Source organism: Phoca vitulina, unplaced genomic scaffold, assembly GCF_004348235.1.
Source record: "Phoca vitulina isolate PV1807 unplaced genomic scaffold, GSC_HSeal_1.0 scaffold3, whole genome shotgun sequence".
NCBI lineage: Eukaryota > Metazoa > Chordata > Mammalia > Carnivora > Phocidae > Phoca > Phoca vitulina.
In genome coordinates, this window is record NW_022589706.1 from 597606 (window position 1) to 610664 (window position 13059).

At 52.0% G+C, this 13059-nt stretch overlaps 1 protein-coding gene across 3 annotated transcripts in view; it reads right to left on the minus strand.

Annotated features, from left to right (window-relative positions):
- Nucleotides 1–13059, minus strand: part of EVC (EvC ciliary complex subunit 1) — a 62186-nt gene that overhangs the window by 44053 nt on the left and 5074 nt on the right. For all 3 annotated transcript variants that reach the window (XM_032399762.1, XM_032399758.1, XM_032399768.1), the window contains exons 2-5: nucleotides 11938–12060; nucleotides 6202–6285; nucleotides 3918–4150; nucleotides 2513–2597 (exon numbers count right to left, since the gene is read on the minus strand). In XM_032399762.1, the coding sequence (XP_032255653.1) occupies nucleotides 2513–2597; nucleotides 3918–4150; nucleotides 6202–6285; nucleotides 11938–12060 (525 nt within the window). The remainder of the gene's footprint in view (nucleotides 1–2512; nucleotides 2598–3917; nucleotides 4151–6201; nucleotides 6286–11937; nucleotides 12061–13059) is intronic.

The following is a 13059-nucleotide window of genomic DNA, read 5'->3' on the forward strand; positions in this document are numbered from 1 at the left end:
GTTCTGTGTCTGCCATTCACGAGCTGTGTGATTTGGGGCAACTGACCCGACCTCTCTGAGTCTCAGGTTCCTCGTGAGTGAAAAACAACAGTAAGGCTTCCTTGAGATCAGGCATTTAGAAGGCTTAGCCTAGCAGAGTTTTCGTGCTTCACAGGCAGGTCTGCGATGGTGCTGGTCACACAGCCCGGCAGAGCCTGGAGCTCTGTCTACACAGACCCTTCAAAGCAGGACAGCTTCACTTCCTAGTAATTCTATGGGGTGAGAGCTGAAGAACATTATCTTTATACCTTTCCTAAAGTGGCCCAGAGAGGGGAAGTGACTTACCCAAGGTCACACAGCTCATCCGTGTGGGAGGATGGACCCGAACCCAAGTCTCTGACTCCTAGTCTAGGGCTCCTTCCCCAGCTTCCAGCTGACGGGTCTCCCTCCAGGGAAGCCTGGCCATCTGCCCCACACTCACTCAGTCCCCCCACCCCACACGCTCACGGCGCCATATGGTCTGCTCCACACTACTGTCCGCCGTGGTGCGTTTGTGCAGTTCACTGCCTTCTCCCCCCGGAGAGTGGGCCCCACAGAGGTGGGGGCCGTCCCTGGTACCGTGCCGGGCAGGGAGGAGAGACTCCGTCACGCAGACGAGTGACGGTGGATGCCTTCTCCGTGACAGCAAGCTGCTTCCCCGCGGGCATCTGCTGGCTGCTCTGGGGCCGAGGCGGCCAGCCGGATGGGGCTCTGAGCACAGACACCGTCGGCCCTCCCGGGAGCACAGAGCCTTTGAGAGGACTGCCAGGGCCACCTGCTGGCTAGCGGGACGGGATGTGGCGGAAGGAGAGCAGGCCGCCGCTGCACGTGGGCCGCTGCCTCAAGGCCACGGGCTCTTCCAGGACCGTGGGGCCGCGGGAACAGGCTCTGTTTCCAGAGTCCTGGTATGATTTCTGGTTTCCGGCACAGGCCCGTTTACGAGGCCCATCCTGCTCTCACAGAGCCCCCGTGTCTTTCTACTGCATCTGCAACTTGATGTTCATATTTTTCCAGTGTCTAACGAAGCACCCCGTGGGCATGTCTGTCTCTGTCACCCTCTCCATCAACCAGTCTCCCTTTCTCTTTCCAACAGCCCGCCCCCCCATAGGTCTCATCCCTCATTCGATAATTCGGGAGGAAGAACTCCTCTTTTGAAGCTCCGTGGCCTCAAGGCCTGACCAGCCCTGCCCGGGGGTTCCGCAGCTTTGGTGGGACGTGTCTCTTTGGCTTCCTCGCTGCTCCTTCATCCACTCAGAGAAAGCAGGCCTATGAAAAGGTACCAGACTTCCCATGTCAGCTCCAACTTAGGGCTTTACGACTCTGGACGAGTCCTCTCTGTACCGCCATTTCCTTGTCCGTAATGTGGGATAATAACGGCACCCACCCCTCCAGGCTGCGGTGAGGTTCACAGCTGACCACCGGTGTGACACGCCCAGGGCCCAGTTCGTAGTGAGCAACATCAAAGTCGGCGCGCATAAACATTGTTGTTACTATTATTCCTTCAGAAATGCTGGCGAGCTTGGGGAGAAAGGGGACCCCTCTCACACTGCTGGCAGGAATGCAAGCTGGTGCAGCCTTTCGGGAAGATAGGATGGAGGGTCCTCAGGATGAAAATAGAGCTACTCTATGACTCAGCAATTGCATTACTGGGTATTTACCCCAAAGCTACAAACGTTGTGATCCAAAGGGGCACCTGCACCCCAATGTTTATAGCAGCAGTGTCTAAAATTGCCAAACTATGGAAAGAGCCCAGATGTCCACTGATAGATGAATGGATAAAGAAGATGTGGTGTACATGTACAGTGGAATACTACTCAGCCATCAGAAAGGATGAAATCTTACCATTTACATCGACATGGATGGAACTAGAGGGTCTTATGCTGAGCGAAATAAGTCAGTCAGAGAAAGACAAATACCATATGATTTCACTCATATGTGGAATTTAAGAAACAAAACATGACCATAGGGGAAGGGAGGGAAAAATAAAATAAGATGAAATCAGAGATGGAGACAAACCATAAGAGACTCTTAACTCTAGGGAACAAACTGAGGGTTGTGGGAGGGGAGGGGAGTGAGGGGATGGGGTAAGTGGGGAATGGGCATGAAGGAGGGCACGTGATGGGATGAGCCCTGGGTGTTATATGCAACTGATGAGTCACTGACCTCTACCTCTGAAACTAATAATCCACTATATGTTAATTAAATTGAATTTAAATTAAAAAATAAAAATGTTGTTCTCTTTCCAACACCTTTTACCTGTGTCCACCAGGAGGTGACCTGTGGGAGGAGGGTCTCATCTGTCTGCCTCGCCCCGCAGCTCCCAGTAAAGGAGAGCCCGTGCCCCATCAGCAGGCACACATTGCTTCTGTCCCTTCTGGCCCCAGAGGCTCCACGGTCACCAGCACCCATCCCCAGAGGGCACTCAGGACTGTGTGCCCGCGGAGAGCTGCGTTCAGGACCCGGGAAAGGGCGAGCGGCCCACCCTGCCACCTACCATGTGCTTCTCCCGCCTCAGCGCCGTGTCCAGATGCAGCAGATCTTTTAAGTGAAGGTTATAGATACACAAGTCAAGGTCCACACTGAAAAGTGGAAAGAGAAACAGAAAGCCACTGAGAGTATTTGAGATGTTCCAGGGAGTTAGCGCATCCCTGCTCAGTACAAGCCTCGGTGCATCCTGACTCCAGATTTTAAGTTCTGCAGCACCCAGAGATGCCTAAGAGCCGCCCCAGCTTTATACGAAGGAATCAAGGGAACTATCTGAAACTCACTTGTGACCAGAGGGGAACAGCTGCCCGAGACGTGAAGGGCAGGAGGCAGCAAGAGTCGGAGGTGGGAGCAAAGAGGGATCACGCCCCTTGCCGGCATCGGAATACCTGAGTCACGTGTCACCTCTCCTCTGCCCTGCAGGCAGACATTCTCATGCCCATTTCACAGATGGGGAAACGGACTTAGGAAGTCAAGTAGCGGTCACACGGTCACGGGGCAGGTAAGTGGCAGGGCGGATTGGACCATCTGTCCTGCGAGGGCAAATGCACTTTGAATGGCCACACCCCCACCCAAACTGTGACAAGGCCACTAAGTCCCAAAGCTCATCCACAGCCCTTCCCAGCCAGCGGCTGAGCCACTGTCCAGGTCAGCACCCAGCTCAGGGTCTGGGCCCTCTCCTTCCCCAGCCCTGAGCCGAGGTCGGGTCTGGTTCATCTCACCGAGGAAGGGCCACTTGGACTCACCGAACTTCACAGAGCAGAGAGGTCTGAGGACTGAAGCACAGACGTGCTGACTCAGTTTCTTGGGCCTCTCCAGGGTGCTGAGTGGTTTGGTGATTTAGAGCATGGACTTTGGAGGTAAGCCAACCCCGCTCCATCACTCACCTGCTGTGTGACCTTGGGCAAGCTACTCAGCCCGTCTCCTTTTATTCTTTGTAAAATGAGGGCAATAATAGCACCTACTGCATAGGGTCATTCATAGGAATTAGTTCATTGATTGATTCATTTTTATTCATCTGTCACTGAACCTGCCCCAGGGTCCCGCTGTGCAGTGGGGACGCTGCACTGAAGAAGACAGACCCGGTCATCCTCAGGAGATAATTAATCCCTGCAAAGTGCTCAGCACTCTGCCTGGTACACAGAACGCACCTAATCCGTGCCGCCTGCTGTTATGCGGGCCCAGGGCATGTCAGTGATTCAGTGAGGCCCCCTAACGGGGCTCTCCCCAGGGCTCAGGCCGGGCTCCATAACCCCCACATTGGCCAACACCACCACGGCAGCTGGGGAGCCCCGGCTCGGACGCTGCGTGGCTGTGTGTCCGTGGCTGACTTGCTTAACCTCTCTGGGCCTCCATTCCCAACACCGACGGAGACAGGGTCCATTGGTCGGCTTCCCCGCGCCTCCCCCCCTTACCTCTCACAGACCAGCGCCTCGGGGAAGCTGTTGGCCCGGACGAAGGTGCGACTCAGGAACCTGTCATAGCTGGTGGCCGAGTGGATGCTGGACGAGGAGCTGCAGTCCTCCTTCTCGGCCTGGCTCAGGCTCCCCAGGCTGCTGGAGGGGGAAGCCTCCACTGGCTGGTTTGGTAAGACAGCCTGCTTTAAGTTTTCGTGCAGGGAAGGGTTGGAGGAACCGTCGGCCAGGGGCTGGGGTGACGGGAGAGAAAGCACACTCAGTCCGTCGGGCCTCTTGTGACTTTGCTTCAGTAATTCCACCAGGAAGGCCAGGTGGGGGCAGGCTGGGAGGGGAGTGAACAGGTAGAGCTTCTCCCCCAGGGTCACGTCCACGCCCCAGGGACCCATGTCATGGCTCTTGTCCCCAGCAGGCCAGCCTCTGTGCAACAGGCTCCTACCCCTTAGCTGTTAGCCTGGGTCTGTTCCCCGGTGGCCCACCGGCACCCCACACTCGGCTGCCAACTCTGACCTCCACAGCAGTCCGCCGGCCCCCCTCCCTCTCCCACCACTGGCTCAGACCCCTGGGTGTGCTCCGTCTGCCAACCCGCTGACCACCTAGCTCTTCCCCATCTACGCTGACCTGGGCATCACCCTCCCGACCCCAGGCCTTCGAGGTGGCTCCCCACTGCCCTTGGATAGGCCCAAAGCTCTTATCAAGGAACTCAAGCCCCATGCACTGCCATGACCACGCCAGGTGACAGCCTAGTGCCTGGCGTGGCTGGAGGGTTCATCAGCTGTCCGTTGCCACCTCTGTCCAGCCTGTCTCGCTGCTCCAGGATGTGCCTGCCCAAGCACTCCTGAGCTGGCTGCCAGCTCCAAACCTCCCCTGTCATTTCAGACTTCTGGGCCTTTCCAGACTCTGGGCCCCCTGCTGCAACAGCCCTCGCTCACTGTCTGCTGGGCGGAAGCATCCCTCCCCCCAGACACAGACCCAGAGTCCTTCCCAGCCCACGCAGGCTTCCGCAGGCCTCTGCAGGCCTCTGGTCATTTCTGTCTTGCCTGGGCTCACACACCATCCTACAGGCTCTGCCCAGACCGTGAGGGCCTCCAGGGTGAGGACGATGCTGTCCTGACCACTGGATTATCCCACTGCCCACCAGGAGCCTGCCTGGCCAGGGCTGTGGACGATGAATCACGCTCCTGCTCTGGGAGTTTGGCCCCTTCAACCGTCCACCAGATAGCTAAGCGCGGGGAGCAGTTCCCAATGCGCGCTCCTGGGAACAGTTCCAGTTACTGCTCCCCGTAAGTAAGGGTTCCGCAGAAAAATTAATTCGGGAAAGTCTGTGTTAAGTGAGGTGAAATCATGTCTTTGGTGCAGGACTTTGCAGAGCCTGGCTCCAGCTGTCTTCAAAAGCAAATAATCATTGAAAAAAAACGAACAAATACTGAGTGCTCAGATGTCACACGCTACGCTAAGCCCTATGTCTATGATCATTTGGCCCTCAAACAACCAGGGGAGGCAGGAGGGCCCAGCGGCCCCCTTTCCAGATGAAGAAACGGAGGCTGAGTCAGGAAATGGCCCACAGAAAATGGCCGAGGTGGGAATTAAGACGGAGTCTGTGTGACTCCAGAGCTGTCCTCTTTATGGGCAGGAGAGCGAGTTGCATTTCTCTCCAGTACTGGACTAGGGACTCTTTCCTTTATGGAGACTCTCACACATCAACGGCCCCTGGAAACACCGTGGGATCTGCTGATATCTGCAAAACTCCTGACCACAGGTGTGAATTCCCAGCTTCAGCTGTAAGACCTGCAGCCAGGTGACCTCAGGCAGGTCATTAGCCTCTCTGGGCCTCAGTTTCCTTACGCACAAAGAGGCAATGACTGTATGATTTACCTTATATGAAATGCCTATCACGTGACAAATGCTTAGCACTGCACCAGCCCCCCCAGGACGTGTTCAGTAACATGGGAGGGGCATGTGTGAGTGAGGAGCAAGGCTAGTCACTGAGTCCGTGCCCGTGTTTGTATTAGCCTAGAACGGCAGGATGCTTCCCAGCTGGGCTGTCACCTGCTGTTCCTGGGCATACCTTGCTATACCCTGTCCCCGACAATGCTGTCATAAAGTGGATTCATCCTAAAGTTTTGCTCCATCACAAAGCCTCAAAATTATCCCTATTAAAAGGACTTGCTGTAAAACCCCCAGACAGGACCAAAAATCACACACTTCATCTGCCTACTCCTGCCCCAATCTCTAGCACCTTACTGAGTAACCACATTTCTCAGATGGAGCTGAGGACTCTCACCCGGAACTTCTGATTGATGGGATAGATGACTTTTGCCTTCAGAGCAAATGCTGTGATGTTGCTGTTGAAAGCTGGGTCACATTCCTGGGAAGGAAGAACAAATGGCATGGGGCGCTTTCTGTAAAAGGAAAGATAAACCACTAAGAGTTACCGAACTGTCACATCCCATTTGTAACGGTGGCCTCAGGAAGGGACCATAGCAGGCATATTTAGATCCAAGTAGGTGTTCACCTGCTAGGTGGCTGGGTGAAAGGGTGGAGGGATGGATGGATGGATGGATAGATGGATGGAGGGATGGATGGATGGATGGACAGGAAAATGGATGGGCAGGTGGATGGATGGATGGATGAGTGGATAGGTAGATGGAGAGGTGGATGGATGGATGGACAAATGGGTGGATGGATGGATGGATGGGTGGACACATGGGTGGATGGGAAAATGGATGGGCAGGTGGATGGATGGATGGATGGACGAATTGGTAGATAGGTAGATGGAGAGATGGATGGATGGACAGATGGACAAATGGGTGGATGGATGGATGGGAGGATGATGGAAAGGTGGATGGATAAATGGATGGGTGGATGGACAGACAGATATTATATAGTACATTCCTTATTTAATTCTAGATCTTCAGCTTTGGAAGAAATATGTATTTAAATAACATGGCAATAATTAACAAGTTTTCCTAAAAATTGTGACCCACCTTTTAGTGGAAAAAGAAACAGAATAGTTTTAGCATTGCCAAAGGTGTAAACACTTCCACATGGCAATATTCATGCAAGACTCTGGATCAGACCCTTAAATGAAAAGTGGTTGGGCAAGTCTTTTCACGTCTCTCTGAGCCTCAGTCTTCCCAGACAGAAAACAGGTACCGTATCCACCCTCCCAGGACCGCGTAGATAAAGCACCCAGGAAAGTAGCTGGAACAGAACAGAAGTGAAGCAATAGGCAGCTCTAAGGAATGGCAGGAAGGAGCCACGTCTCCGGGGAGTCTTCTCTGACCACAGCTGGACCAACCTCTTCATAGCTGCTCTACATCCCCACATGCTTTCTGGGTCTTTCTCCTGCCAGGGCTGCCCCCTGCACCTTGCTAGGTGGGTGCTCAATAAATGTTTTGGAGACGACCTGCAGGGGATGAGGGCGAACAGGCAGACCAGTCAGGAGCCTGGCACTCCAGACCACGAGAAATTTCTACTTACCGGTTCTGAGCTGGCTGATGGGCTTACACTGCACCCACATCTACCTCGATACTTCTCAACTACACCTTTCTGAAAAAAAAAGCTCTATAACAAATGACTGATTGCCAGTTGCCAACTTGGAATGAGATACCCTACCATGGGGGATACAGAAGGATTTATCATTTCCTCACGATGCAAGCATTGACCTGGCACCTGACCGAGCCAGCGGTGTGGCCCCCGGGTGTCTCCAGAGCGGGTTTCACCAAGATGCCCTTCTGGGCGGGTTGGGGATGAAGGCCACATGGTGAGGGCAGGGCTTTGTCATTTCCATCTGTACTTAATGACTCACAAAGACAGATTTAGATGACAAGAATGGGTCAGACCACTGACACGTGCCACCTCTTTCCACTTCCGAGGGCTACTGTCTCCAGATCCCAGAGGGGGAGATGTGACACAGAGCCTAAGGTCACACAGCTAATAAATGCCAGAACTGGGATTTGAGCTCAGATTTCCTGGCTCCAGAATCCCTCCTCTTTAGCTGACACCTTTCTGTCTCCTTCAACATCATGCAAATAAGAACAGGGGTGAGAGCCAGGAAGTTAAACAGGAAATTGGGTGTTCAGTGGAGAAGACCCCTGGACTGGCCTCATCATTCTCCGGGAACACAGGTCAGATCCCAAGATACTTTGTCGCTCCCACGCCCCAACCTGCCATGTCAAATCCACCACAAAGCCCACCAGCTTGGACTCCTAAATGTCACTCGGACCCATCACACTCTCCTGAGCCACCACCATAGGGCTGCAATAGCCTCCAAGCTGGCTCCCATCTGTGCACCGAGCGCCTACTGCGTGCTGGGTTCTTTATGCACTCTTGCTCATTTAATTATCACACAACAGCCAGCTTGGGGAGGTCCGTACTATTTCCATCATCCTTATTTCATGGAGTGAGGTTCAGAGGTTAACACCTTCCAATGCATTCTCTACATGGCAATCGGATGGTCTTTTAAACCTGAAACCTCCATCACCACCAGCTTCAACCCCTTCCTGGCATCCCTGTGATCCGAGGGAGCAGAGCATGGCCTGTCCCAGCCCCCAGCATCCAGCCCCAATCTCTGCTTGAAGCCATGTGGGTACAAAATCAAAGGATAGCAGTAAGATCGAAAAGGCTGATTTCAGAACAGGTTATATAATTTGTGGGGCCCAATACAAAATGAAAAGTGGGAGGTGCGTCTGATTAAAATGTGATTAAGATATTTTAATCTTGAGCAGGGACTCACCTGCTCAAGAAAAGCTAGGAAAGCAGAGGGCACTGTGCTTTTCTAAACTTCTTACAAACAGAGGTGAAAAGAAAGCACAGCATGGAAGGAGTGGAAAATGAGAGGAAGACACGGTCCCCGCCCTCCAGCAGAGATGGAAAGCAAAAAACTGCACTTAATGTGGAAAACATAATTAGAAGCACAGGATGGAGATGCCGGGGTCCACCTGGGACGTCTGGAAGAAGAACCGGGATGCACGTCGAAGTATAAGCTCAGGTGACAGGTTACTGTGGCTGTTTGGGGAGCCTGTGAATGCACGTGTGTTTCCGGCCCATCCACCTGCAGACTGCAAGCCCCTCGAGGACTGAGGACTAGCACTTTGACAGTCATGGTGTTTGTCAGGATGAAGGACCTGGAAGCGCTCGGCATACGGAATCCAGGAGTGAACAGACTTCTGCTGTTTTTAGTTTTTACGTTTTGTTCTGTTTTTTTTTTTCTTTTTTTTTTTTTACAGCTTTTCTTATTAAGTTCAGATGCCTTCCAAATTCTGATAATCTTCTCAACCGTAGCAATACAATTATACAGAAAATTGGTTGTAGTGCGAGCCTACCATGTAAAACTTCTTCAGCTGGAGCAATGCAATTATTCAGAAAATTAGTGAAAGCATAATTGCCGGAAAAGAAAAGGCGTTTCACTCACCGACGTAGAGATGTTCTTTCAGTGAGTGTACGGCAGCGTCCACGAAGGAGCATCCCCTCTCCCTCCTCCAGAACAAAAGGACAGGATGAAGAGAACCAAGGCTGTGCCATGGCACGCTGAAGAACCTTCTGGAATTTTCTGTTTGTTTTTGACTTGACGTGAGCTCTTCATCAAAATAAAGTTCAGGCAAGGAGTGGTGCGAACCACAAATGCCTTGGTTTTCCGTGCATTCTGGGACGTCGAAGTTAGAGTTCAGCTCACCCTGTCAGAATGAGTCCTGGCCAACATTCCCTGACAAGCTTGGTCTGCAGAAGGCAGGGCATTTTGGCAAGCCAGTCACTGGAACAGGCAGATCTTTAACTTGGCTCTTGGCAATGATTAGCTTGATCGTGGGCATCGTCTGACGTCGCTAAATGGTTAACAGGTAAAACATTACCAGGTAAAAACATGAGCGAGCTTCCAGGGAGGTAGAAGGACTTGGCTCCCTGGAAACACCGATGAACACTTGTCCTGTAGTCGGAATGTTCATGGAGTCCACCGATGGGTGACCGTCGGGCCAGCCTCATTACTGTCATCGTGAAGCCGAGAAACCGGAGGCTCAGACAGGTTATGTCTCTTGCCCAGCATCACACAGCAAACAGGTGACAGGGCTCGGTTCCTGGGCGCCAGGCCCCCCGAGCCAGTGTGTTTTCACCACTCCAAGGCCACCCTCTGTGTGAGCAGGGTTGTATTCATGCAATTCAACCATGTGAAGCATGAAATTTAGTAATTTTCAGTATATTCACAGACATGTGCAACTATTCCTACAATCAGTTTTGGAACACTCTTACCATCTCAGAAAGAAACCCCAGACCCGTTAGCTATCATCTCTCTCACCCCCTCCCCAAGTGCCCACCAGCCTCCTTTCTGTCTCTGTCGATGTACCTGTTGTAGACATTCCATATGAATGGAATCCTGTAGTATGTGGTCTTTCGGGACCGGCTTCTTTCAGTTAGCATGATATTTTCAGGGTCCCTTCATGCTGTAACTTGTTTCAGGATTTCTTTCCTTCTTATGGCCCAAGAGTATTGGATTGTATGGATAGAACACATTCTGTTGAGCCATTCATCAGCTGATGGACACTTGAGATTCCACATTTTGGCCAAAGAGGGCTGTTATGAACACAGTGTACATGTTTTTGTGTAGCCGTATATTTTCATTCGTGTGAGCAGGGTTTTGATAACACAGGGTGATAGGGACAGAGGGAGACAGATGAGGGAAAGAGAGAGATCACTCACCCACCTCTCACACAGTCACACAGAGATGCACGCGGAGAGAGACACGAGAGAGAGGGACCTAGAGAGCCGCCCTGATACACACACATGCAGACACATGGGGAGAGACAAGCACTTGGGACCAGAGAGGCAGGGACACGGGCTGGACACACAGCACCTACGTGCCAGGGGTTCGCTCTAGCTCCAGGTCCGGCTCCCCGTGCCAGCCCCGTGAAGGCAGCTAAGCTTTCCACTTGAATGTGTAAGGGAATCATCGAGAAGGGGATATAAATAAGATCTACCTCATGGGGCTGCTGAGAGAGGTGTATGGGATAATTCACACGAGTGTTCACATCACTCAAAAGTGACACATGGGAACATGCCTGGTACTCAGTAAGTGCTAAAAAAAACCCCGGAAAACCAAAAAACAAACAAACAAAAACCTTTCCCCCTTTCTCAGGAACTCTCTAGCTCTCTCTCTGTCTACCTACCTATCTACCTACCTAAATATCTGTATTTACCTTTGGGCAATTGAGGTTAAATGACCAGGATCCATGGAACTTTCTGGGGAGCAGGAAGTGTCTAGAAATAGCACACCTTTGGAAGAAACACCCTGTCTCTCCACGGAGCTCATGCACAAAGTGATGCTCTATGGGCGGGCTCAGGCTGGACAGGGTGGGGGTCACTGAGGAGGGACCAGGGAGAATCCACCTTTAACATGTCCCTCAAGAGGCCCATAGCCTGCACTCCTGAATATTTACTTAACATTCACTTAAAAGAAATAACACGAAATGAAAACAAACTTATATACAAACATTCACAGAAGCCCTATTCAGGATAGCCAAACACGGGAAACAACCCACTCTGTGCTCTATCTCCGAAGTGGACTGAGCAATTAGAAGGGATAAATTATCGATACGTGCAACAACATGGTGAGTCTCAAAAGCAGGATGCTGAGGCAATCCCAAGCAAGCACATGATCCCACTGACATGAAATTCTAGAACAGCAAAACCACCCTGGTGATAGGAATCACAGCAGTGCCTACTTCTGGAAGGGGCGGGGCGGGGGGTGGGGGATATGCAGGAGGGTAAACCAGAAAGGGGCACTGGAGAACTTTCTGGGGGTGATGGAATGTTCCAGATCGGGGTTTTGGTTAGAAGGATGTATATACTTATCCAACGGTAAACTTCAGATTTGTGCATTTTACCACATGTAAATTATACGACAGAAAAGAAGCCAACTGGGACGGGAAGGCTGTCAGAGGCTCATCTGGATGGCATCTGCACTGCCAAGTGGGACACATGACACCCAACACACGACTCGGCAAATAAACCCAAACATGCAGCTTACGTCCACAGCCTCCTCCTTTGACATCTGGGCTTCTCTCCTCCTCCTCCTGGATGGGGAGCCGGTTTCCGAGGTGTCCTGTACATGAGACTCTAAATTCTTGAGCAGACTCTGAGCATCGTCTTTCTAAAATCCAAAGGTGGGGTTGGGGAGAACACATAAAGCCGGTCAGCCTAGTGCTCCTGGGACTCAGGCCATCAACCCCCCACCCGACGTGTGCTCATCTCTGTGTCTCTGCCTGGCCCTCTGCGTGCAGCATCACGCCTCCTCCCCTGCCTGGGGTCAGCCACACAGCCTTTGAGACTGTCCGGGCGTCAGCTTCCTGAGAAGCCCCTGGTTCCCTGCCTCAGGATGTCCTCTGGACCTGGAGGTCATACTTGGATCAAAGGTCACTCTACTGTTCTTCTGGGTTGGGGGCCCCTGGTAGCCTGTGAGCTCCCTGGGGTAACAGCTGAACACGGGAAATGGCACATAAATATTAATTTTCCTGTTATTTCCCATAATGCCATCGGATGATTTCAAGAAAATATTTTAGGTACCCTAAAATTATAGAATGGTTTGTATTGTGAACCACGGTTGATCCTTGGTAATGGTAGAGTCTGCATTTGTAAATTTGCTTACTTGTCGAAATTTATCTGTAACCTCCCCAAATCAACACCTGTGGTGCTTTTGAGGTCATGCCTGGGCATGGGCAGAGTGGTGAAAATTCGAGCTGCCTGCCGTGCCGTGTCCAACGGAGAGCCTACGAGGTGACGCCCTGCCTTCCTGTGACAGCTCTCCTATCGCAGACCAGGGTCCCTTTCGTGTTCTGTGAATGCCCTTCTTCTCCCACGTGTCTGTGCTTTCCGTTGCTGACGTAGTTGTTTAAAATGACCCTTAAGTGTCGTGCTAAGTGCTGTGCGGTGTTCCTAAGGGCAAGAAGGCTGGCGTGCCCCTCATGGAGAAAATGTGTGTTGGATAAGCTTCATTCAAGCATGAGTTATGTTGTGCTGTTGGCTGTGCGTTCACTGTTCATGCATCAACAATTTGTATTAAATGGGGTGTCTTTATACAGAAACACGCATCGAACAAGGTTATGTATTGGCCGGTTAATGAAGATGTTGTGGCCAGAGTCTTGCAGAAACC